The sequence below is a fragment of the Mchenga conophoros genome, linkage group LG1 (genome assembly GCF_057382185.1).
Source record: "Mchenga conophoros isolate Kocher_MC1m ecotype Shallow Benthic linkage group LG1, M_conophoros_male_GT1.1, whole genome shotgun sequence".
Taxonomy (NCBI): Eukaryota; Metazoa; Chordata; class Actinopteri; order Cichliformes; family Cichlidae; genus Mchenga; species Mchenga conophoros.
Window position 1 is genome coordinate 42,663,588 of NC_140526.1, and position 27,797 is coordinate 42,691,384.

The following is a 27,797-nucleotide window of genomic DNA, read 5'->3' on the forward strand; positions in this document are numbered from 1 at the left end:
GGAACTTGAACGCAACGCTACAACAGAAGGGCGAGCTGTGCGCATGCTCGCAGGTTTTACGTTATTAGAAGCCTATACAGAAGCGTGTACCTATTCGTTAATGGGGAGTCGTCATCTAGTTAGGTAGATATCGAAGTGGTTTTGTGGCACGTCTGTGTCCGCGTTTGCTGGATAAAGACCTGCGGCATTCATGTACTGACAGATATTTAAGTTACCGTAAAGCTGTTTGCGTGTCGCTGGAAGAAGGGACGATGTCGGCAAATAAAACAAAGAAGGTCAAAATGGCTACTAAATCTTGTCCTGAATGCGACCAACAGGTAAGAAAATACATCTTTAATTGTTAGGGCTGTGTTACTGACTGCGTTTCGTTTTATTGATACCAATCATGGCAGCCTACGGTAGTTTCCAGCTCTAGAGACGGAAACGGGGTTCAGTGCGAGCCCCGGTGATCACGATGTTTCTCAAACGGCTCAGCTGGTAGATGTTGATTTTCCGTTCGGCAGAGAGAGCATCGGCATCTATGTCCGTCTTCACGGTTGTGGCTTTGTGACTTTGTATGTATAAAACAGACGGACATATGATCACATATTTGCGTTAGTAATGTAAGGGACTGGTTCAAAAGTTCAGTAAATGAGTTGGGCTATAGTAGCGCATTTTCATTACCGTACCTCAGTTACTTGTGATCTTCACTGAGCATTTCGATTGGTTAAAGATAAAAATAAAAAAAAATCAGCCCTTTGGCTTTGTGAGCATCTCTTCCTGGAACTACGGTAATGGTGCTGGATCACAATGGACTCTTCAAATTAAAGCCAACAGTGGGTAGACTGCAACAAGTCTACATCAGTAATGCGCATGGTTAGTTACACAGTTCGACCCTGTCCTCACACTACCACCACACACAAGCATGTGTTACTGCTAGTGATGTGCGATACCACTGATTTCCTTTCCGATCCGATACCAAGTAAAATTCAGGGTGGTATCGGTGATACTGATCCGATACCGATACTCTGTACAAAAACGTAATGTTTCATTGCATTTCATAATACAATATACAATTGTATTATGTAATTGTAATAATAACATAACCATATTGCTTCATAATGATTAGAGGACATCAGACAACTTGTTTTTATTGCTTAATAATGCAGAATAATCATATAGAAATAAAAAAAAAACTGACTGACTGGCTGTTTGTGGAGGTAAAACGCGTCCACACATGACTCTGTTTGCGCTCAGCCATTGTTGTGAGTGTGCATGCCAGAGGCTGCCACACATTTATACAGCCGTATTCCGCACATGACTATGAAAAGCATAAGAGGAAGTAGTTCCTTCCAAATTAGACGATCCGAATGATATAGTTTTTTTTCCACTGCGTTCATTTTAATGGAAAAACTACAAATTTACCCCAGAGTACTAAAATATATATATTATAATATGAGAATTGATTCTAGAACATAAATTGCTGGTATCGGAAGAATCGATATTTCGGTATCGATTCGCACACCACTAGTTACCGCGTTTCTTTCTTTTCATTAGCTGCGTCTGGCTTACTCTTCTGACCCTGTGAATAAATCCGTTGAAAATAGTTCTGCTCAGCAGTAAAACGGCTGCTGGTAAGATGTAGATGTTACACTTAGGCTATAAAAATATGAAATGGGTGCAGTACAAATGCCAGCATTTTATCACTGTTTAATTAAATATTCCTAAAAGCAGTTGTAAACAACATGTGCATGGTTTTGCAAAATTTTAACTTTATACCAAATGCTGTTGCTATTTGTAGTTTGAAAAACTGTAGATGAGTCATTAGTTTTTCTTTCTTGTTCACTGAAAGAAATCTGTCCGTTTTGTGCTGGAAAAAGTGCATTATAGTCAGCTTCAGTGTCTGAAGCTCCTCCTCAATGGTTCATAGAAACCATACCTGTAGATACCATCCATTCACCTTTTCTGCTTCCCACAAAGACATGGCGAGTGGAATCAAAGATCTCAAATTTGGACTCATCAGACCAAAGCACAGATTTCCACTGGTCTAATGTTTATTGGCTAAAACAAATCTATTTTGCTTGTTGCTTTTCCTTGGTAGTGGTTTCTTAGCAGCTATTTGACCACAAAGGCCTGATTTGCACAGCCTCTGCTGAACAGTTTATATAGAGATGTGTCTGCTACTGGAATTATGTGTAGCATTTATCTGGGCTCTAATCTGAGGTGCTGTTAACTTGTGATTTCTGATACTGGTGACTCGGATGAATTTATCCTCAGCAGTAGGGCTGCCACAAACGATTATTTTGATAGTCGACTAGTCACCGATTATTTTTGCGATTAGTCGACTAATCAGATCATCATCCATTGGATGTAAAACTACAGCTTATTGCACCAGCAGCATCTGCTCTTATATAACTATCATTAGCTTACAGCTTTAGGTGTGTAAGGTCTGTGCTAACTAACAATAAAGACAAGATGATAGTTTATTAAATTTTAATGAAGTTTGCAGATTGTTTCGGTGAAGTTTAATAAACTCCTTGCTATCTAAAATATAACAGGACACCGGAGTAAATTCTGGAGCATCTCACACTTCTGATAATCAGCTGTCTGCTTGACGTTTATTCAGCTGTGTAAAAACTATAACTTTAATCTCAGCCAAACCGATTTACTCAGGAACAAATAAAATACTGAAAAAAGCCAAACAATAACATGTTTAAGTTATCTAAGTGACTCATATATCATGTTTAACCTGAGCAGCGAAAGACGGAGGTGGGTTTGAAAACGATTTGCCGGGAGTCCGGTGTTCTCGCGGCTCTAGTGAGCCTAGCCCCTATGGCATGATTTTTGTGCCACTATTCTGAGCGCACGTAAAAAAAAATGCTAGATGGTGGGTAACAGGCATCTCCAAAAACGTTAGAGCACTTATGCAAATATTTGATGTCTTGATAAATCGAGCAGGTATTTGAAGTTTACACAGCACCATTCTCGCATGAAAATATCTTAAAAGTTTATTTTGTGACCCAGAAAGAGTAATATTTCAAACTCCGCCACTCTGTGTTCCTCCGCCACTGCCTCGTTTGAGTTTTGGACGAAATGGATTCTGGGATATTGCATTTCGTCATTTCGAGCTGATTGGAGACCAAAACAGCCAACAGATTTTTTTTTGCATCCAAGTCTGTGATTGGCTGGTTTTGTTGAGCGCGCACGGACAGAAATGTTGAGAGCGCGAGCGCAAGTGCAAAAACTGAGCGACAGGGGCTGCTATCCGGTTGTTCAGTGATGACGCGACGAATCCTACTTCCGGGTCTAAAGTAGTCTGCGTTTAATATGGCTTTTGTGTTGTTAACATGTTTAATGTTATGTATTTTCTTCTATTTGATCTCAAAAAGCTCCTAAAACAGTCAGCGACCACTGTTGACCTCCCTCGGCTTTTATTACCGCTAATCATTTATTTAAGCTCAGTTTTTAAAACCTTACGATGTAACTACAGCCCAGCCCATGCAGCAGTATATGAATGACTAACCTCGTATTGTGGATGGATTATCTCAGTTGTTCTCCTGGCTGAAGTTTGGTCCTTTTACAGCATCCTGCCATGCGATTACATTTGTTCCTGACCACCGAGAACACTCACATTAACTTTTATCGAGTGGAAAAAAAGTTATCTTGTTTATATTATGCTAACATAGCTGTGTCGCTAGCGGTCACGTAGCACATCATTATATACCAGCTAGCCCAACTTCAGTAACCCTACAAACGTCACTGCTGTTTAGTTTTCTGTCTTCATTTATGCTGGAAGTGATAACAGAGCTGTACGTTTTAATTTGTTTCCAAAACCCCGCAGTCAGGACATGCTATATTGTATTTAGATAGAAGCTAGCGAGCTAACTCCCTGCTAACTTCTAACTCCGTTAAATGTCATAAATTCCGTTTTCAAGGATGCCTGGATGTTAAACTCAATTGTTACACCTGATAGAGCAGAACGCTGATCATTTTATTAAAGATGAAAGACTTTAGAGAGTTTTTCAACTCTCAGTAATCCCATAGTGATCGTTTGATATATGGACCTGCAGCGGAGTTTAGACCCAGACACGGCTAGTGACGTCAGACTGAACAACCGGATTGTGTGCGTGTGTATGGATAATAGCAAACACTGAAATACATTTTTTGCACGCAGCAATGAATTTTGTTCACTCAAATTTAGCTTTTCTTTGCTCAAAAATAAATTTCTCCTCAAAATACAACACTTGCACCTGGAATTTATTTTTACGTGCGCTCAGAATAGTGGCACAAAAATAACGCCATAAGCCCCCGGCTAGCTATCGAGCTAGTGGGTAACAGACGTCTCCGAAAACGTCGGAGCGCTTTTGAAAATATGCGGTGTCCTGATAAACTGAGCAGATATTTGAGGTTTACACAGCTACATTCTCGCCTGAAAATATGTTAAACGTTTATTTTGTGACCCAGAAAGAATAATAAGAGTAATATTAAAACTAACTAGCTGCCGCCATTGTTGGAAACTGTGCTGGGCCGCGCTATGAATTCTGGGACGCAGCTTCTTCTTCTTCGGGGTTTAACGGCAGCTGGCATCCTTGTACATGGAGTGCTGCCATCTTCTGTTTCAGTCCGTTATTACACTCTTAAATCCTGCTACTTATTCCTGCGTCTTTTGTGAGCTTGCAAAGCTTCAAACGACGCGTCGACTATTAAATCAGTCGTCGACGATTCTGATAGTCGACCTAATCGTGACTAGTCGACTAATCGTGGTAGCCCTACTCAGCAGCAGAGGTGACTTATGTTGTTCCTTTCCTGGGGCGGTCCTCATGTGAGCCAGTTTCATCATAGCACTTGATGGTTTTTGCGACTGCACTCGTTGACACATTCAGAGTTTTAGCAATTTTCCAGACTGACTAACCTTCAGTTCATAAAGTAATGATTGACTGTTTTTTCTCTTTACTTAGCTGATTGTTTTTTTGCCATTACATGAACACTGACAAGACACACCTGTAATGTGAAAACCATTTCAGGTGACTACATCATGAAGCTCATTGAGAGAAGGCCAAGAGTGTACAAAGCAATAATCAAAGCAAAGGGAGGCTATTGTTATTAGAGTTTCAAGATGGCGCCAGTGTGTGTGGCTCGCCGTCTGGCTCTTCCTCTGTTGTGTTTGCTTATGTTGTTTTTTATTGCTAGAGTCAACTCTCTTTTAATGTACAATCGCCAAAAACTGTTGGACCTCCGACTAGTTGCCAGTGATCTTACCAATGCAACTTATAATGGACATAAGGCGTTACCTCCATTCCTGTCTGGGATACCAGCTAACCTTTGTCGGACCCTGGCCCCAGCCTCACGGCGAAAGCGTTTCAGACGCCGGGGCAAACGTAGCGGTCTACTCGTGAAACTTAAGGCGTACTTGATGCGCTCTTCCCCGGCTCTTTGGAACGAACGTGGATCTGTGCCTTGTCATGCCTTTTCTCCGTGCTCTCTGGAGCCCATCGATGCCTGGCTGGTGCCCGTTGTTGGCTCGGATCAGATGTCCCAGCCACGAAAGATTTCCCCTCATCTTCGTCGGCGCGGTGCGAACCTACAGAACTTGCGGCCGCTGCGTCGGGTCTCGCTGTCAGCCACGAACACGCTGACCTCCACCAGGTTTGGATTGGTGAACACTAGATCGCTGAGTAATAAAACTTTTATTTTAAGGGATTTATTTATGACCCAAGGACTGGATTTCCTCTGTATAACTGAGACATGGTTGAGGGCCGGTGAGTCCAGCGCTTTCACAGATCTCTTACCTGATGGCTGCTGCTTTTTAAACTCTCCTCGAATATCAGGCAGAGGAGGAGGACTAGCGGCTGTTTTTAAGAAGCAGTATAAATGTAAACCACTGCCATTATCAACCTCACCTAGTAGCTTTGAACTGAGCATGTTTGAGCTAGGTCGCTCTCACACAGTGCTCTGTGCTGTGGTTTACAGACCCCCAAAATACAATAAGAACTTCTTAAATGACTTTTCTGATCTGTTGGCTGAAATTATGCCAAAATATGATCATGTCCTTATTATTGGGGACTTCAATATTCATGTGTGCTGCCCTGACAAGCCAATGGCAAAGGACTTTTTATATCTTATTGACTCTTTTGATCTTGTGCAACCTGTGTCTGTGCCTACACAAAAATATGGGCACACGTTGGATCTTGTTTTAACTCATAATTTACCTGTCTCTAACTTAGAGGTTTGTGACATTGTAGGGTCGGATCATTAGCCTGTCTTGTTTGAGGTTTTCCTTCCTTTTACCAAAGTTAATCTTCCTCCTGTTGCTGCTAGGAGCTGTCGTATTTTTAACCCTTCCTCTGCTGGACAGTTCTCTATTGTTTTTAATCAGAACGGCGGCCTTCCTGATTTCATATGCAATGATACCGAAGAACTGAGTACGTGGTTTTACTCTGTCTGCCAAACTGCTTTAGATTCAGTGGCCCCCTTTAAGCTTAGGCAAGTAAAAGCCAAATCTGAACCCTGGCTGAATGAAGACACCTGGGCTGCCAGAAGAAAGTGTAGGAGAGCTGAACGTAAATGGAAGAAGGATCAACTTCAGGTGTCATACCAAATGTTACAAGATTACTGGAATTCTTACCAGAAAACTGTAAAAGACGCTAAGAGGAAACATTTTGCTGCTATTATTCAGGCAAATTGTCGTAAGCCTCATGTCTTATTTAAGACTATTGACATGGTCCTTCATGCTCCACAGACTGCTGGTGTCGAGTCTTCTCAGGAAATTTGTGAAAACTTCCTGCACTTTTTTATTGATAAAGTGCTATCTGTCAAAGCGCAGACTTCCCAGTCCGTTCTCGACCCTTCTACCCCTGTCCCTAGTTCTGCTGTCTTTGACAGGTTCGAGCCAGTTTCCATGCTCTGCCTGCAGGAGTTGGTTGCTCACATGAAGCCCTCAGGTTCCCCTTATGATGCTCTCCCTCCTCGATTTTTCAAAGAGGTTTTTCTCACTATAGCATCAGCTGTACAATCCATTGTAAATAGTAGTTTGTCCTCTGGTGTTGTACCTGTCAATCTCAAACATGCGGTGATTCAGCCTCTACTCAAGAAACCTGCTCTTGATCCTGATATTATTGTGAATTACAGACCTATTTCCAAACTGTCTTTTATCTCAAAGATTCTTGAAAAGGTAGTTTACAAGCAATTAATGTCCTTCCTAGAAGAACACGGTATTTTAGAAGTTTTCCAATCTGGTTTTAAAGCTTTACATAGTACCGAATCTGCCCTTTTAAGAGTTTTTAATGATGTGTTTTTGGCAAATGACTCAGGTGACTGTGTTATTATCGTGCTGTTAGATTTAACTGCTGCTTTTGATACAGTGGATCATAATATTTTAATCTCCCGTTTAGAGCAGTTGGTGGGTATGCGGAGTGCCGCACTGCAGTGGCTCAGATCCTATTTGGCAGAGCGAACTTTCTCTGTGAAACTCGGGGAGTTTGTATCCTCTGCTGCTTCTCTTCAATGTGGGGTCCCACAGGGTTCAGTTTTAGGCCCGCTTCTTTTCTCTCTATATCTCCGACCCCTTGGGTCTATTTTCAGGAAACATGGGATTTCTTTCCACTGCTACGCCGATGACTCCCAGATTTATTTCCCACTTAAAAGATAAATGGCTTCTCAGTAGACTCGCTGCTCAGATGCCTTGATGAAATAAGGGCCTGGATGGCTTTGAACTTTTTAAATTTTAATGAACAGAAAACAGAAGTGATGGTTTTTGGTGGCGCTTCTGAGGCCACTATTATAGATCTTGGTTCACTGGCACAGTATGTTAAACCAGTCATCACTAATCTGGGAGTTAAAATAGAGGCAAATCTTAAACTTGAAAGCCAGGTCAGAGCTGTTGTAAGCTCTAGCTTTTTTCATTTGAGGGAATTAGCCAAAATAAAGCCTATCTTATCGAAACAGCATTTTGAGACAGTAATCCATTCCTTTGTTACTTCTAGGCTGGATTATTGTAACGCACTTTATTGTGGGGTTAGTGATGCAGCTCGTCTTTTAACTGGAACAAAAAAGTCTGAGCACATTACCCCCATTTTAATTTCACTCCACTGGCTACCTGTACATCTTAGGATTGTTTTAAAAATTCTCTTATTTGCTTTTAAATCTCTTAATGGCCTGCCCCCCCCCCCCCCCCCCCCCCCCACACCTCTCGGAGCTACTACAACCATATACACCTGCCCGTTCCCTTAGGTCCGCCAATCAGCAGCTCCTTAAGGTACCAAAAACTAAGTATAAATTTAAAGGTGATCGTGCTTCTGCTGTAGCTGCTCCAAAGTTGTGGAATGATCTACCCTTGCATGTTAGGCAGGCCTTTTCTCTCTCTGAATTTAAAAGTGTTCTTAGAACATATTTATTCGCTGAAGCCTTTGGCATTGATTAGAGGGGTTGACTCAATTTGTTATTTATTTTATCTTATCTCATTTTAATTTTCTTTACTTATGCTATTAGCATGTACAGCACTTTGTGAACTCTGGTTTTATGTTAAAGTGCTTTATAAATAAAGGTGGTATGGTATTAAGAATCTAAAATGTAAAACATGTTTTGTGTCACTTCACACACATTTGTTTACTACATAGTTCCATATGTGTTCATTCATAGTTTTCATGCCTTCAGTGAGATTGTAAAATGTAAATAGTCATGAAACAGGAGAAAAAACATTAAATGAAAACGTATGTCCAAAAACTTTGACTAGTAGAATATGAAGGCAGATCCTAAGAGAGCCAACATCTCTACTGTTGGTGTGTGAATTACAATGTTGCTCTCCAGTTGTGCTGAAAGAAACTACAACTTTCTCATGAAAACTCTTGCCAGACTGTACATTTAATGTGCAAATAGAGCTTCACCAGCACAGTGCATTAAGGGACTGTCATTCATGCAAATGCAAGCTGGTGATGGAATATGAAGAGATGGCCAAAACCAAAAGTAAAGTTGTCGACATTAAAAACTCATGTTGGTGAGCTGCTGTATTTTAAAAGACGCAACGGCCCATGTGACTGGGATGGAAGCAGCACAAAGGGGCTGAGCTCACAGGCTTTTGGTGTCTGCTAGAGGAAGGAAAAACATCACCTTCAACAACATTTTGGTAAATATGTTGGTGTGATCACAGCATCATCTTACTGGGAGGTTATAATTATAACGCATTCACATGTTGTAGTTGCATGTCATAGGGCTGTTGCTATGGTAGATAACATAAAGGTAGTCTGTTGGCCTCAATTTAACAACAGACGTTCTCTGCAGACAGTGTCAAAAACATGTGAGTCTTAAACCTGCCTTCTCCTCTAACACCATCAGATGGTTGCAAAAGGACTTTCGGTCCCATCAGATTGTATAGGAAATTACTTTTTGACTTTTCCTCTGTAAACACTGCTAAGTTCATGGACTCAGTCACAGGTTTTGGGTGATACTGAATAAAAGTTTATTTCAGAATACTGTGTTTACTGAGACTAAAAGCGAAAGCTAAGAAGTGAAATTGAAAAATCAGCTATTTGACCTGTTGCACCTTTCAATCGGGATGGGGTTGTTTGCGGCACACGACTACTTCCTTTCAAATAACTACTGAAGGCTGTTTCACCTTTTTAAATAATTTGGGTAGTCAGCAGACATTTAGAGATGTAAGTCTATTAGGGGTGGGCGATATAAACAATATACGATAGAAACTATATAAATTTGGCCAACGATAGAGATTTTGACTATATCGCTCTATCGCGATAGCGCATGTTGATGATGTCATCAAGCTGCGCATGTTTTGGTCGCAAGCATCGCAGCGGCTACAACCATTATCATCTGCAAATGATGGCGGGCGACAGTCACAGCAAAGAGATGAAGCACTGTTGAAATATGGGGAAAGCCAAAAACTGCGCTTCCTCCACTTCCGTAACATTGATTCATTAATGTTGAATTCTCTCGCAGCTGCTCTGTTCCCATGTTGTTGCAGTATATTAATGACTAACCTCGTATTGTGGATGAATAATCTCAGTTGTTCTCCTGACTGAAGTTTGGCCCGTGTACAGCATCCTGCTATGCGACTGCATTTGCCACCAGAATACTCACGTTAACTTTTATCGAGTGGAAAAAAAGTTGGCGTTCATCCTCCAGCTTCACTGTGCTAATGTTATGCTAACATAGCTGTGTCGCTAGCAATCACGTAGCACAACATTATATACCAGGTAGCCCAACTTCAGTAACCCTGCAAACACCACTGCTGTTTAGTTTTCTGTCTTCATTTATGTTGGAAGTGACAGCAGAGCTGGACGTTTGAATTAGTTTCAAAAATCTCTCAGTCAGAACATGCTGTGAAATGTTTAGGTGTAAACTAGCGAGCTAACTTCCTGTTAACTTCTAACTCCGTTAAATTTAATAAATTCTGTTTTCATGGATGCCTGGATGTTAAACTTAATTGTTACACCTGGTAAAGCAGCAACGCTGATGATTTAATTAAAGATGAAAGAATTTAGACAGTTTTTAACTCTTAGTGTTGGTTTGACTTTGGGACCTGAAGTGGACGGAGTTTTGGACCCAGATTACTCCGCGAAGCTCCTCCCTACGGCAGCCGTAATGCTCTGACGATCCATCAAGCAGTGGCGCTTACCAAAGTTGTACTAAAACATTTTTAACAGATTTCTGCAGCCAAAATCTGTTCGAGGTCAGTAAGCACAACCAGAATTCATACATAAGGCACACTCTCGATTTTTGAGAATATTAAAGGATTTTAAGTCCTTATAGTGTGGAAAATACGTTATACAGAAGAAAAGAATATATCGCGATATATATCGTTACCGCACGTGCTTCAAATTATATCACGATATGGATTTTAGGTCATATCGCCCAGCCCTAAAGTCTATTATATCAAAATTTGGTCACTGTAGTCCAAACTAAGAAAATTCAAAACAACGTTTCCACATACTCATTCAAACTGTACTTTTTCTACTCATATTAATATGGAGCATGAACATTTTTCTTGTAAAACAAAGGAGGGCCTAGCAAAAAAAGTTTGGGAACCGCTGAGAGAACCCACACAAACATGGAGCGAACATGCAAACGCCACACAGAAAGGCCCCGATCAGATGGAGAAGTCAAAGTCCATCTCGATGTTACTGTTGCTTCTCACTGTGAAGCAATAGTAATCAGTGCGGCACCGTGCTGTTCATCTAAATGATATTAAATAAACAAAGCAACTCAGCCTGAAAATAATTGAAATTTTGACAAATTGCATGCAGTTTTTTTTTTCTTTAAATTGTAATTGTGAACAGTTTGTTGGTTAAAAGGCAATAATAACAATAATCCATCCATCCATTTATATAATAGTAATATAATAATTTATTTTTATTATTGTTGTAGTAGTAGTTTGTCATTTGATTATTATTATTAGTAGTATTCATTTTAAAGACTTGTTTAAATTCCTTAAAAATCTGTGCTTTGTTCGTACACATTGGTCAGGGGGACTTCTACACTTGTTTGTAGAGCACAAACCACTTCATGACTAAAAATATTGATAAATCACTATAGCTGCTGCTGTATAAAATGTTTATACTGGACTGGTTCTTACACAATAAAACATAGCCTTTATCCACTGAGCACTCAAACATACAACTTGCATCATTCACATCTATTCATGCGCCTCAGCTGTCGTGCCGTAATCCTTTGAGAGAGAAGAGTCTTATCTTTTGGTAACCCTTCCAAACAAGTCATACTTGTTCAGTCTGTTTCTAACTGTACTGTCATGAACTCATGAACCTCTAACATGCTAAGTGAGATCTACACTGTCCAGTGAAAAACATTGACATCAGTGAAACTTAAGTGGACGCTAGTGGGCTTGCAGATGTAGAAAATACAATCAAACCTTTGGCTAAATTCTTCTGCAAGTAATGAGTCATAGTGCGCAATGGTTATGATCCATTTAGTGCTAAAAATGGCATGATTTAGTGGATATCTTCATTCACTCCATTGAAGTTTATCAACTCATGTCATTTATTTGGAATAAACCTGCCCTGTGTTAGCTTTGATCCTTGAGATATGTGTCAGACATGGAGACCTCTAAGAGTGTGTCAGATTGTCTGCTGCAGGCTTTGTGCAGCTAAAACAGGAATCCACCTTGTGGAAATGATGTAGTGATGTTTTAACAGTAATGTTTCTTATTTCTCACTCTTTCTAGATTCCAGTGGCGTGCAAGTCCTGCCCATGTGGTTATGTATTTATTAGCAGGAAACTCCTTAATGCAAAGTTAAATGAGCGCTCCTCCCCAGCCATAGCAGGTAAGTTGGTAGTTGGTGAGTTGAAGATACAGTAAACCTACAGCCAATTGGAATCACCAGTTATTCCAACATGCATGTTTTTGGATTGCACAAAGCTAAAGAACAAGTAGTGCTGTAGGTTAAAGAAAAATGTGAAAAAATAAAGTGACATGATTAGGAAATTGCTACGGTACTTAGTGCAAAAACATACTGTCATATAACACTTAAATAGACATAAAAATAAGAATTAAAAGTGCTAAGTAGATAGATATATACATGATATATACATGAGTGCAGGTGGTGATCAGTGCCAAACATGAAATGATGCAGTGACACAGCGTAGGGTCATGTGTTAGTGGTGGGAACAGTCATACGGTTATTGTTCATGTGTCCAACAGCAGAGGGGAAGAAACTGTTCTTATGGCGAGAGGTTCTGGTGCGAATGGACCGGAGCCTCCTGCCTGAGGGGAGCAGGTCAAACAGACTGTGTCCAGGGTGAGAAGGGTCAGCTGAGATCCGAGCTGCACGCCGCAGTGTCCTGGAGGTGTACAGGTCCTGCAGAGATGGGAGTCTGCAGCCAATCACCTTCTCAGCAGAGCGCACAACACGCTGCAGTCTCTGTTTGTCCCTGATAGTGGCTCCAGCGTACCACACGGTGATGGAGGAGGTGAGGATGGACTCGATGATTGCAGTGTAGAACTGCATCATCGTCCGTGTTGGCAGGTTGAATTTCTTCAGCTGCCTCAGGAAGTACATCCTCTGCTGGGCTTTCTTGATGACGGAGGTGATGGTGGGCTCCCACTTCAGGTCCTGGGTGATGGTGGTACCCAGGAAGCGGAATGAGTCCACAGAGGTGATGGGGGTGTCAGTCAGGATGATGGGGGGGAGTGGAGCTGTGTGCTTCCTGAAGTCCACAATAATCTCCACTGTCTTCTGGGCATTTAGCACCAGGTTGTTGTGGCTGCACCAGGACACCAGACGTTCAACCTCCCTCCTGTAGGCAGACTCATCCCCGTCCGAGATGAGTCCAATAACGGTGGTGTCATCTGCAAACTTGATTAGCTTGACAGACTGGTGGGTGGAGGTGCAGCAGTTGGTGTACAGGGAGAAGAGCAGAGGAGAAAGAACACAGCCCTGAGGGGAGCCGGTGCTGATGGTCCGAGAGTCCGAGACATTCTTTCCCAGCTTCACATGCTGCTTCCTGTCCGTCAGGAAGTCAGTGATCCACCGGCAGATGGGATCAGGCACTTTCATTTGGGAAAGCTTGTCTCGGAGATGGTCTGGAAGGATGGTGTTGAAGGCAGAGCTGAAGTCCACAAACAGGATCCTGGCGTAGGTTCCTGGGGAGTCCAGATGCTGCAGGATGAAGCGTAGGGCCATGTTGATGGCGTTATCTACAGACCTGTTGGCTCTGTATGCAAACTGCAGGGGGTCCAGGAGGGGGGCCGTGAGGGTCTTGAGGTAGGAGAGAACCAGGTGCTCAGTCAAAGGAGCTTGCAAAGAAAAGCGTCTGGACTTCTTTAAGTTGCTTGAAGACGTTTCACCTCTCATCCGAGAAGCTTCTTCAGTTCTAAGGTCAAATGGTGGAGAGTCCCAGATATAAACCTAGTGGGAGTAACCCCCCACAGAGGGACAAAAGGACCCCCTGATGATCCTCTAACACTTAGAGTCCCCCGAGAGCAGCCATTTGGCTTTTCTACCTTTAAAACTCGCCTTCCAGCCAAATGGCTGGTAGGTGTTTAGCTAGGCTTTAGCTTCAGCCAAGTGGAAGCTAAATTGGCTAGTCATTCATATGTAAATTAGGTTGTTATCTGGGAATTCTGGAGGGGAGTGGGGGTGTGTGAATGAAGGGGTGGGGGAGCTGCTAAAAGCTGTGAACTTCCTTTTGTGTTTCATCTTGATGCATTCTCAATCATCCAGGGAAATAAATCTCCAAAAGTCACCAACTTGGAGTGTTTCAGTTTGCCATCTTAGAGAGAAATCAACACACATGGGTGTAGGTCCTTTGTTGCTGAGATTTATTGATAAAAACAGTACAAAAAACCAACCATTTGTACACATATTTACAAATAATAATAAAAAGTGAGTGAGTACATTTCAACATTTTCAGCAATCACTCACAATCCTGGCACTGCCATGGTATCTGTAGTCTGCATTTACCACATGTGTATCTGTAGCAGTGAACACATCGCAAAGAACATATATATATAAATATATATATAAATCTCAGCAACAAAGGACCCATGTGTGTTGATTTCTCTCTAAGATGGCAAACTGAAACACTCCAAGTTGGTGACTTTTGGAGATTTATTTCCCTGGATGATTGAGAATGCATCAAGATGAAACACAAAAGGAAGTTCACAGCTTTTAGCAGCTCCCCCACCCCCTCATTCACACACCCCCACTCCCCTCCAGAATTCCCAGATAACAACCTAATTTACATATGAATGACTAGACAATTTAGCTTCCACTTGGCTGAAGCTAAAGCCTAGCTAAAAGCCTACCAGCCATTTGGCTGGAAGGCGAGTTTTAAAGGTAGAAAGGTAGAAGCTGCTCTCGGGGGACTCTAAGTGCTAATCGCCTGAGCCAAGGTGTGAAACTGGGTGTGGGTCCCAATCAGCCAGAGTTTCGGGTGTGTTCATTGTGAAACCTGGCCCCACCTTATCATGTGAATTCCTGAGGTCAGATGGCCCAGGATGTGAGTGGCCGTTAAGGCGTCTGGGAGGGATCTCAAAACTGGATTATAGATGGCAGAGAGTTGGTGTCGTAAACCCCGCCTCTGTTCAAAGATGGTCGCTCACAGTGGACATAGATGCTTCTTTCACTCCTCTTTCAAACCATCTGTCCTCTCTGTCCAAAATGTGAACGTTGGCATCCTCAAAGAGTGTCCTTTATCCTTAAGATGCAGATGGAGTGCTGAGTCTTGTCCTGTGGAGGTGGCTCTTCTGTGTTGTGCCATGCGCTTGTGAAGTGGTTGTTTGGTCTCTCCAATGTAGAGATCTGAGCATTCCTCGCTGCACTGTACAGCATACACCACATTGTTAAGTCTGTGTTTTGGCGTTTTGTCTTTCGGGTGAACCAGTTTCTGTCTGAGCGTGTTGCTGGGTCTGAAATACACTGGGATGTCATGCTTGGAGAAAACTCTCCTGAGTTTCTCTGATACACCGGCTACATAGGGGATGACAATGTTGTTGCGTCTGTCCTTCTTATCCTCCCTCGCTGGTGTCTGGTCTTCTTTTCTGTGCCTCTTTGCTGACTTTAAGAGCGCCCATTTAGGATAGCCGCACGTTTTGAGTGCTTCCTTTACATGTGTGTGTTCCTTCTTTTTCCCTTCAGGCTTAGAGGGAACATGTTCTGCCCGGTGGTGTAGGGTCCTGATTACTCCAAGTTTGTGTTCCAGAGGGTGATGGGAGTCAAAGAGGAGGTACTGGTCCGTGTGTGTGGGCTTCCGGTAAACTTCGATGTTGAGTTTGCCGTTCTCTTCAATGTGCACAGCGCAGTCCAGGAAAGGCAAACAGTTGTCCTTTGTGTCTTCCCTGGTGAACTTGATGTTTTTATCCACAGCGTTAATGTGCGCAGTGAAGGATTCCACTTCTTGTGTCTTGATTTTGACCCAGGTGTCGTCCACATATCTGTACCAGTGGCTGGGTACTCTTCCTTTGAAAGAGCCAAGAGCCTTCCTTTCCACTTCCTCCATGTAAAGGTTGGCTAGAATAGGTGACACGGGGGAGCCCATGGCACAGCCATGTTTTTGTCTGTAAAAGCCTTCGTTGTACTTGAAATATGTAGTGGTGAGGCAGAGGTCTAACAGTGTGCAGATCTGATCGGGTGTGAAGTTGGTCCTGTCCTCCAAGGAGCTGTCTTCTTGTAGTCGTTTTCTGACAGTCTCCACGGCCTCCGTGGTGGGTATGCAGGTGAAGAGAGAGACTACATCAAAGGACACCATGGTTTCATCTGGATCCAGGGTAAGTTTCTGGACCTTGTCGGTGAAGTCGGTGGAGTTCTTGATGTGGTGTGGGGTGTTCCCCACGAGAGGCGCAAGGATGGTAGCAAGGTGTTTAGCAATGTTATAAGTGGCTGAGTTTATGCTACTGACTATGGGTCTGAGTGGGACAGCTTCCTTGTGGATCTTAGGAAGTCCATAGATGCAGGGTATGGCATCCCCTGGGTAAAGGCGGTGATATATAAGGCGGTCAATAATTTTGTCCTTTTCAAAGTCTTGAAGGCAAGCTATAACTTTCTTTTTGTAGCTGCTTGTGGGGTCTCGCTTTAGGGCTTCGTAGGTATTGTTGTCACTGAGGAGAGTAGTGATCTTTGTATGGTAATCTGTAGTGTTTAGGACCACGGTGCATCTTCCCTTATCAGCTGGTAAAACAGTGATGTTGTGGTCTTTGCTCAGGGAAGCGACGGCCTTCTTTTCCTGTATTGTGAGTAGGGATGGGTATCGTTTAGGTTTTATCCGATACCGGTGCCAAATCGGTACTTTTGAAACTGTGCTCGAACCGGTGCTTAAAGAATGGAGAACACAAACTTTGTCCAAAAACCTCTCATGTTCAGCTGTTTTTGTAAAAAGATAACAATGTTAGCCTTTTCTGCAGCTATGGGGCATATATGGCATCACTCTTGGCTGGAAGCAGTGCTTAAACAATGGAAAAAGACACAAACTTTGTCCTAAACCTCTCATGTTTAACTGTTTCCCACTTTTTCTTTGGTCATTTTAGCCTTTTTGGCCAGGGTGAAGGGAGTATCTGCCATCAAACAAGAAGACAGCCGCATGTAGCTATGATGATGTTTGCTAGTTCACCTTACATGCATTAATGTAATAACGTGGTTAGCCTACTCAACGTAAATTACACATGAACAACATTAAGCTACTCACGCAGAGAAGAAGGGCTGCTGCCATCATCATCCTCATCATTTCTGCTACACTGGCAGGGCTAGGGGCCAGGACTCTATTCTTCGGGTTTTTGGGGGATGTTGCTCCGGGTCCGATAACTGGCAACCCACCCGACGTGCTCGGTGTGAGGTCTCGCAGCAAGCTATCAAATACGGCGCATTTCTCGGCTTTTAAAAAAAACGCTATGCGTCGCCAGGTGTTTCATCGGATTCGAGGTGTTACCTCCTTTGACAGTATCACAGTATCAGCTTAAAGCACTTGTTGCTGCTGAGTTTGCATATTTTGCTGTGAAGTACAGCCAGACTTTTGACCGCTTCGCCTTGGACATTTTTAATCTGGAGCTCTGCTCTAACAGAACGTACGTACCTGGCCCCGCCTACTATCCTCGGAAACGTAAAATGATTGGCTAGAAGTGTATCACAGCTCAGGAAAAAAAAGCACCGAAATGTGCGCTGCTTTTCGGTCTGGTTACTACCGTTTATGTCACCGGTACCCAACCCTAATTGTGAGGTTGGATGGAGGGACTTTGGCACTGGGGAGCGTGGCTGAGACTTTCATCCTGATTTGCTCTGCTTCTGTCTGTGATAATGTATTAATCCGTATGGCAGATTCTGTGGCTGTGATGAGGTCCACTATGGGCAACTGTTGTGGAGAAATGGCAAAATTGAGTCCTTTGGCTAATACTCTCTTTTCAAGTTCAGTGAGAATCCTGTCTGAAAAGTTCTTAACCCATTTCTCCTGACTGGCATCAGGTGTGTTTTCTTCTCTGGGTTGTGTAGTTTCAGCATGAGGAGTGTGTGTTTTTGAAAGCAAGGTGTGGAATTTCCTGCGTTGTCTTTCTTTTCCTTTAGAGTGTTGGGCCCGCTGAGCCTTGTCCACAAACTTGTAAACCTCTTCTAAGATTGGAGATGGTAGAAGGGTTTCCAGTTCCTGCAGGGTCTGGCTGATCTTGTTCTGGAGGGCATCTATAGTGAAATGGACCTCTCTTATCCTTTCACTTAAAAGGTGATTTTGTGCTCTCTGTAGAATCAAGTCTGCTCTGTATCCCCTGACAGTGGATCCAAGGCGCAGGCTCTTAGGAACAACTCTGCTTTGTCTGCATCTTAGGTTGAAACGGAGATGGTTCCTATAATCCGCTAGTTTCCTTGATTCCCTTTCATACTCCCGCACCAGTTGAAGGGTGTTCCTCCCAAAATGGTGCTCAAACCCCCAACCAGGTGCTCAAATGACTTCATGACCACAGATGTCAGAGCCACGGGTCTGTAGTCATTTAGTCCAGTGATCCTAGGTTTCTTGGGCACAGGGATTATGGTAGAGGACTTGAAGCAGGCAGGCACATGACATGCCTGCAGTGAGGAGTTGAAAATGCCAGAAAACACTGGGGCCAGCTCGTTTGCACAGTGTCTGAGGGTGGCAGGAGACACACCGTCTTTTCAAGCATTCAGACTCTTAAACTGCTTCCTCACACCTGCTTCATGAATATGAAGAGTTGTGGTGGGAGGAGGTGGTGTGAAATCCTCTTTTGTGTGGGGTGAGGAGGGGGGTGTTGTAGGTGAAGTGTTTGAAGGTGGTGATGGCTCTATGGAGGGGGGAGAGGTGGGGGAATGAGTGTCCAAAGTGCCTCTATTGTTGGGGTCGTTGGAGGTGTGAAGGCTGCCTGATGGCTCGTCAAAACGGCAGTAGAAGTCGTTGAGGGTGTTGGCTAAGAGCAAGTCATCAGTGGAGTGGGGGGTTTTAGGCTTGTAGTTTGTGATATTCCTAAAACCTTTCCACACAGAGGCCGAGTCATTCTCTGAGATCTGCTGCTGCATCTTCTCAGAGTGCTGATGTTTGGCAATGTCCACTTCTTTAGTGAACCTGTACTTGGCCTCTCTGTAGCAGTCCCTGTCTCCGCTTCTGAACGCCTTTCTCTTTTCCAGCCACAGCTTTTTGAGTTTAGGAGTAAACCAGGGTTTGTCATTGTTATAACTCACCCTGGTGCGTGATGGCACAATGCTGTCCTCACAGAAGTGGATATAGGAGGTGACAGTGTCCGTAAACTCGTCCAAGCTGTTAGAAGCAGCCTTCAATGTGTCCCAGTCTGTAGACTCCAAACACGTGCGAAGCTCCTCCACAGCCTCGTTGCTCCACAGTTTTTTAGTCCTCACGACAGGTTTGGAGAGCTTCAGCCTCTGTCTGTACGCGGGGATTAGGTGGATCATGACGTGGTCAGAAAGTCCGAGTGAAGCGCGGGGCACCGCGCGATAGGCCCCGCTGATCGTGCTGTAGCAGTGGTCTAATGTTCTCTCCTCTCTGGTCGGGCATTTAATATGCTGCTTATATTTTGGAAGCTCATGGCTCAGATTGGCTTTGTTAAAGTCCCCAAGAGCAATGATGAGAGAGTCCGGGTATGTCCGCTCCATGTGCAGTATCTGCTCCGCGAGGGCACACTGAGCTGCCTGCACATCCGCGCCTGGCGGGATGTAAACAGCGGCCAAGATGAATGAAGCAAACTCCCGCGGAAAATAAAACGGTTTGCAGTGAATAAAAAGGTATTCCAGAGAGGAAGAGCAGTGCTGAGCAATCACTGTTACATCTGTGCACCAGCCACTATTAATGTAGAAGCAGACACCTCCACCTGTGGTCTTACCAGAGAGAGAGGCCTGCCGGTCCGCGCGCAGCAGATGAAAGTCCTCCAGCTTGAGCGCGCAGTCCGGGATGTCCTCACAGAGCCACGTCTCCGTAAAACATAAGACACAGGAGGAGGCAAAGTCTCTGTTCATGCTTCTCATCAGGGCCAGCTCGTCCATCGTATTCCTGAGTGAACATACATTGGAAAGGAAGATCCCAGGAAGAGCAGTTCGCAGTCCGCGTCTCCTCAGACGCCCGAGTGCGCCGGCTCGCTTTCGTCTCCTTCGGCGTCTCTCTTTCCTGATCAGAGTCTGCAGTAAATCTGCCGCAGATGTGACAAATATTGGAAGTAAATCCACAGGTGTTGTAGTCCTGTAGTTAAGAAGCTCTTCTCTGGTGTAAGAATATCCAGAGGAGTGCCCAGACACAGAAGTTATGCACAAAAACAAAACAGAAGTAACGCACTGAAGCACCAGGGCATATATATATATATATATATATATATATATATATATATATATATATATATATATATATAATATATAATATTTTTATTTTTTATTTTTTTATTTTTATTAGGGGTGCAACGATACTCGTATCGATATTGAACCGTTCGATACAGTGCTTTCGGTTCGGTACGCATATGTATCGAACAATACAAAATTTTTAATTTATTTTATCAACTTTCCTCCTGACTATGCTGTCTGTGTTGAGCGCTCAGTGGATCTGCGCTCGACAGTGCAGCCTAGGCGGAGTAGTCGAACGCAGATTCACTGAGCGCAGGGCAAGCTAGCGAGACAGAAGTTAAGCTCTCCTTGCAACATGGCAAATTGAACCTCCCCCACCTCATTCAGATCTGGCATTTGGAATTATTTTGGTTTTCATGTGACGTATGACCCTGAAGGTAAGCGCTCATGGACTAAAGTAAAACAGTATGTTGGATGTGCCACGCAATGCTCAATTACATGGGTGGGAGCTAGTGCGTTAGCGCAGTTAGCTCGTTAACGTGTTGGCCGTCCAGCCCCACGCACGGGGCGATCTGCGGTAACTCGTTAACGGAGATTGCGTTAATGCCATTTCAGATTAACGCTGACAGCACTAGTGGGAACACAACGAATATGACTGCACATTTACACCGACATCATCCTAGTGCAAAGACAAGTGGAAGCAGACAAAAACAACAAGCACGCATGCTACAAACTTTACCCGAGTCATTTAGACAGCTGTTAGCACAGGATTCTCCTTATGGGGACCTGATATGTTTAATATGCTGCTGAGAATATAGCCCAGAAGAAGCGTATAGTATAGCTTTTATTTTGGAAAGATTTCTCTGTAATAAACTCTCTTTTCCAAAGATGAGTGATTCCTCAATCAGATACAGGGCTCGCAAAATCGCTAGCCTGACGTCCTGGGGCTAGCGATTTTTCCAGTCGGGCTACCAAAATCTATCTCTGCCCTGCCCGTCGGGCTATTGTAGGAAAAATATATGTCAATGCTTTTGCATTCTTTCAGAAATGTAGCTGGGTAATTATGTCATTGGCATCGATGAGCCACTGTCAATATGTGACATATTGAAATCGCGTTTGAATTTGCGCTTGTTTTTTTGCTTTCACTTTGCAATCGTGTGAACTGTGTATAGAGAGCGACAGCACTGATCTGTGAGTGATGATAATTTGTGCACCAATTCCTCTGACATCGTCTTATTAATCGTTAGCTTATATGCAAACATGACAAGTGAAATCTCCCGCAGCTTAAACATGTGAGAGGTTGATCGCGCAGAGAATCGCTGAGCTTATGTGAGTGCGCGTGTAAAAGCAGCAGGATATATATTTTAGTTCTGCTGAGCCAAATAAGACAGGTCAGGGTGAAGAAGTGACAGCCAAAGAAAAGCTTACCACAAAACGGAGAAGTTATGATAAATCAGACTATAAGGCAAAAAGAAAGTGCAGCTTTATGGTTTCATGGACAAAAGAATTTCTGTTGCTGCGATATGACGAGCTAAATAACCAGGGCTGCACATAAGTGGTCCGCAGATGCGCATTCGCTGTCAAAATAAAAAACACGCACAAGATAAGAAGTTGCAACGCGTGTTTGCGTACATAAGATTTTCTGGAGGAGGACAGACATTTGTTTAGAACTCTTAAAGATGTCGAAGAAGCTCCTTTAAGCAATTACTGTGATGTTCCTCCACCTCCAAACAAATGTCAGAAGGAGTCCGAACCACAAAAGAAGCACGTATTCTCGGAAAAGTAGTTGCAGGAGGTGAGCTGGCTTCAAACAAATGATGAACGCACAGAGATGTGGTGCAGAATGTGCCGTGAAAATTTAATAAATGACAAATTAAAAAGGCATGAACATTTTTTTTTGTATCAAAAAAATATCGAACCGTGACACCAAAGTATCGAACCGAACCGTGGATTTTGTGTATCGTTGCACCCCTAATAAATAAATAAATAAATAAATAAATATATATATATATATATATATATATATATATATATATATATATATGCTCTTAACTCAAAAAGATCAATTGGAGAATAACTTCAGCAATTACTTCCTCTAAATCATCAACCCCATTTTTACAAGAAGTCCTACCAATTAATGGTTCAATCTATCTCTATTAATTGCACAGGCCTTCAAGCTGGCAGGAGTTAAACTGTTACTTAAAAAAGTCATCTCTTGACCCAGCGGTCTTAGCTAATTATAGACCCATCTCCAAACTCCCTTTTGTTTCAAAAATTCTTGAAAGAGTAGTTGTTAAACAGTAGATGCAGATGACTGCTCTGTTCATGTGCAGAGGAATGGAAGAGTTTCAGAGCTCATCACAGCACAGAAACAGCTTTAGTGAAGGTTACAAATGATCTTCTTATGGCCTCTGACAGTGGACTCATCTCTGTGCTTGTCCTGCTAGACCTCAGTGCAGCGTTCGATACTGTCGACCATAATATTTTCTCATAGCAATCAGAGTATGCAAATTACATTAAATGTAAATGGAGAGTCCTCTTCACACACTGAGGTTAATTATGGAGTTCCTCAGGGTTCACTGCTAGGACCAATTCTGTTTACATTATACATGCTTCTCTTAGGCAGCATCATCAGAAGGCATTGCATACATTTTTAACTTTCTGTCTACTATCTGATTGGCCTCCTGGTTTGTGGGAAAGACCTTGGAAGCCCAGAAATACAAAATATTTAGCTCCTTATACTGCCCATACACAGAAACCGTGTGATTGTGAAAACATGAATGAAATGTTAAAAATTGGAGACCTTGCTCAAAAAACAAAAGAGAGAAAACAACAAAAAAACAAAGCTGCTTTTGGTAACAAGGATTTGGGTGGAAGTCTGAACAACACCCCCCTGAACAGATGGCTAAACAGCATGTGGTATTTGTAATCCCTGCTTTAGACAAGCTGGACTTTAGGCGGAGGAGGACTGAGCGCATTCGCAGAGAGAGAATTGAGTGTCCTCTAACCAATGACATGGAGAACAGGAGGAGACCCCGGGCTAACAGCCAATCAGATCCCATACGAAGAGGACGAGGCAGACCAAAAACAGTGGGGCTGAAGAAACAGGAAGAGGAGAAAGGTAAAACAAGTCATATTCACAGATGCATTTTGTGGCACTGTTTTTTTGTTTGCTCATTTTAGGGACCTTTTTTTTAGTTTTGCCTTTGTTGTGTTGTCACAGTACAAATAGACAGGAGGACAAAAGAAATGAGCAGGAACTCACTAAATAAAGTGGCTATACAAACTATGGAATAATATCTATTAAATTACAAATGTATCCAATGAAAATGGGGGGAAACGGCGAGGTTAGATCTAGACTACCTGGCGCTTTGATATTGCCTTCTAGAGCTCAGTCTGCCCGTGACAGGAAAACCAGCATTGCCACAAACTTATACACACGATAATTAAAAATCCTCTTCTTTTTATAATTTGCTTGGGAAATGTGTGCAACACTTTCCTGAAATAAACATACATGGAAATACATACTTACGATGGTATTTACAACTGAATATTTGGTGTGAGCACCTTTATTCCTCAGCACATCCTGAACACTCTGAGGCAGTTTTCTGTCATTTCTTTAAGTAGTCTTCAGGAAGTGGAAGCTCTCCAGGCTTCTTATAAGTAAGTACAGATACAGTTTCAAACTGGTCCTTTGTTAAGTGTCTCATATGCAGACACAGCACTGCTCACCACTTTTTATATTCAAATGATTTATGTCCATGTTAAGCAGCTTAACAGACAAAGAAATATGATGATCAGAAAGTAAAATATAAAGTAAGGAGGGTGGATCAAGACTCCTGCATGTTACTGTGTATTAGCAAGGACTTGTTTGCACATCTTGCACTGATTCTGGGTTGACTATGCAAATCTGCAAAAGCAGAATGAAATAAATTGCCTTTGAGTTGTGTTGTGGAAAATTTAACAATAACCTGCAACACACCCAGTGAGCTTGATTTGAAGTGGGTTTAATAAACACATTGCAATGTGGAGCGAGCTCCCAGTGAAACCCCAGGGCCATCTCTGAGTTGTGGCCTCACATCTTACATGCAGAGACGCAGACAAAGAACATTCCACATTATTTATTTGTAACAAATGTTTGGAATCATGTCTGATTTTCGTTCCACTTCTCACGTGTGCACCACTTTGTGTTGGTCTTTCACGTGGAATTACAATAACATTGATTCATGTTTGTGGCTGTAATGGGACAAAATGTGGGAAAGTTCAAGTGGGCCGAACACTTTTCAAGCCACTGTAGATCTTGCCACTCTATCTATGCTGTGTACTGCACTCTTCACTGTTGTAGGGCCATCAGCCCATTTAAAAGGTGTAAAACATCTTGGGGAAACTAAAACAACCACGTTTAACTCTGGAAGAACAACCGCCTTCTTTAGGTGCTTCCAGCATGTTTGAGGCCGATCAAAATCCCTCAATGAAATGTGATGAACCCAAATCCTGTCTTTACGGTGTGACACAATGTTTCGAAGTTCTGTACACATGTCAAAAGAAACCACAACTGCTGTTATTTTTATGTTTCCTCAGACAATGAGGGCCTAATGCACTTATGCACTGACATGCTGGAAAATCAGTCTAGCTACCCTACAAAATGAGCACAAGTTGCTGTAAAACCTGCATGCTATAATTACTCCAGTCACTTTCACTCATGCTCAGGACTCTAACGGAGTTTGTGATGTTCAGAGAGTCGTGTAAATGCATATCATTTGTAAAATGATTAGAAACGTCACACCACAGAATTTTTTCAGGTAAAACTGCCTGACTGTTTAATCAGGTGTCATCTGCATTCATTCGCTGATCCCTGTTGGGTGGCACCGAGTCTGCTCTGCAGTGGCTGAGTTGGAGCTTGGCACGCTCTTGTTGGATTGATCGTTGGGTCCTTCACATTTCTCTCTTTATGTGCGTTTGTGTGCATTTTATTTTTACCTTTGTTGCGATCCTACGGACTTTTCTCAACCTCCACACGCAGCCGGCCACAGTTTCCCAACCCAATTTTCATGTGTTCTCACATTATCAACAACAGCCTTCATTTCTCCTCCATGCTCTCTTCTCTCCACTTCTCACAGCTGCTGTGTCTCTCCCACCTCTGCAGCAGTTCACGGTTGTGGTGTGTCAGAGGCCCAGTGGGCCGTTCTTCTTCAGCTTTGCCTTTTATCTTTCACTCTTTTCAGTCTCTGTCTTTGCCATTTCAGCTCCCAGTATGGCAAATGTGAAACTCGGTCTTCTCAAGTGCATTCACACACAGTGATGTCGCTGGTGAACCTCAGCTTGTGATCAGGAGCGCATGCTTGCATCCATGATGGCATTCGTACATACTGCTACATGCTGCTGAACCCTTCAGGGTTTAGGGCAGTGCTGCTGTCTGTTCACCTTGTTGACTCTTGAAGTCGACGCCGTTGCTCTCGAACTGCATTTTGTCTTCAGGGAGAGATTGATTGTCCTCGAAGCTTGTTCTTCAGTGTAACATCTACCTGAAGGTGAAGCTGTGTAATATTCAGCCAAAGCACGGCTGGTGTGGTTCCAGTTATGTTAATCTATCATTTTGCTCCGGCCGCTGAGCTTGTGGAGGGCGCTGATCCAGTTCCGCAGCCACCTGTACCAACACACATATATTTAATATCATTTTCATCACTGCTCAATAACACTTTGCCTCTTGTTCTTCTATCCATCACTCTCTGTTGCACACACACTTCACTGCATTCCTCTTCTACAGCTTCTACACACTTCATGCTGCATGTATTCTTTCCCATATTTCTGAAAGAAAAAAAAATCATACAATCAAAACCTGGATTTGCCCGGACCACCCGAGGGGATCCTCCGACGGCCTCACTGGTCGCACTGCTGGGCTCAGCTTTGTGGACAAGCGCGTTCGCCGTCCGGCCTTTTCTTTCTGGTCCAACAGTGTTAACCACCATAAACTAAGGACAGAGTCCTTCCCACAACAGTCCTGAAGTCAGGCGTCGTATTCCTGAGGTTTCCCTCCCAGTGGTCCATCCAAAACAAAACAAAAACTACAAATAAAAAAACTTTTATCCCTGTCAGCATCTCTTTCTATCACACAACCATCTTCCACACACTTGGAGTTTTCAACCAGACCACGTAGAGGAAAGCCTCCCACGGCTCCAGTGGCCGTGTTGCTGAGCTCAGCTTCCTTTGTACGAACAAGCGCCTCCTCTGACCTCGTTTTCTGCTTGGCCGTCACCTAAAGATTTACATCCCTGATGAGCAGAAGACGTTCCACATGCATGTAAACTGGTGACAGGAGTGCTCTTACTATGAGAAAGTGAGAAAGTGATATTGCTATAACTAATGTGATGTGATTAAATATGTGATTAATGAAAAAAGAAATCTGCCGCCACAGTTGTCTTTAGAGCAAAATGCTTTTGAATCTCTATGTGGACCTTATATTATGTGCACATGCTCCATTTGCCAATTTGGTTTTCAAACACAAGCAATGTATTTATTTACTAACAGTTTGTGAAGTAATAGGTGTATACTGAATATGGCCTTACAGTACAGATTGCTCTAGAATTTGCAGATACTGTTATGGTACTATGGGTCTGAGACTGCAGACACCTGAAACTATAGCCAGTGTTGTTAAGTACTTATTGCCGTGTGTGTGTGTGTGTGTGTGTGTGTGTGTGTGTTCACAGACAAACAGGAGAAGGAGGTGGATATATACGCGAGTCTCTCTGATGAGAAGGCCTTTGTGTTTTCTGTGGCATTGGCTGAGATCAACCGCAAGATCCTGGCGCAGAGACTTATCTTGTGAATCAAATCCAGAGTAACTAAGAAAACGGATGACCAAAGAGACGAGACCTCTCTGGAGCTGAACCTGGCTGTATTTCACTTGGATTACGAGACACAGTTCATGAAACTGCAAAGTCTTATCTCGTCATGGCGAGAAGGATTTGTGTTGGAATATCAGTTGCAACAACCATGGATCAGAAGACTTTTCCATGAAGTCAAAGAGAGGAAGAGCTTATATGTTATCGTATTCAAAATAAATGGACTGTTATGAAATGATCTTTACTGGAATGACCATGAAAAGACAATACATTTGCATACACGAGATTTAAAGCAAACTGTCAGTAATTAGTGCTTTGCACAGTGCTCACCATATTTTATATAATGTTAGGAATCTTCTGTAGCCATGCTTCACATGAGTTTCACAATGCCTACAATGTGGATGGACTAAAAACTGCAGTCAGCCCAGTGTTCAGCTCTCTTGGAGGAAGGTGGATGTTTCTGAGGCAGAGACACTAATGTTGCTTTTCAAATCTGTCCAACTTTGATTCCTTCTGTTCTTTTTGATCGCTATTGGTGGCTTTGGATGTCCACAGTGACGCATGAATCTGTTTGATTACTTTATAAAAATGTATTAAAGACAGTCAACCCAAACATTTGACATGTAGTTGGGACTCAAATGTTTATCTTTTCTAACTTTTGGTTGTAACTGCTGATCCCATTTCATATGTCAAACTTTGGCTTGCAGCGCAGTTGCTTATATCTGTATTTGGT

General features: G+C 42.9%; 1 protein-coding gene across 1 annotated transcript; it reads left to right on the forward strand.

Annotated features, from left to right (window-relative positions):
- The first annotated feature begins 39 nt into the window (after window positions 1-39).
- Window positions 40-27,690, forward strand: lg1h16orf87 (linkage group 1 C16orf87 homolog). Its single transcript, XM_085279072.1, has 4 exons — window positions 40-317; window positions 12,170-12,269; window positions 23,164-23,343; window positions 26,930-27,690. Exons 1-4 carry the CDS (start codon window positions 252-254, stop codon window positions 27,046-27,048), a joined length of 465 nt encoding a protein of 154 aa, XP_085135198.1. The 5' UTR covers window positions 40-251; the 3' UTR covers window positions 27,049-27,690.
- The last annotated feature ends 107 nt before the right edge of the window (window positions 27,691-27,797 follow it).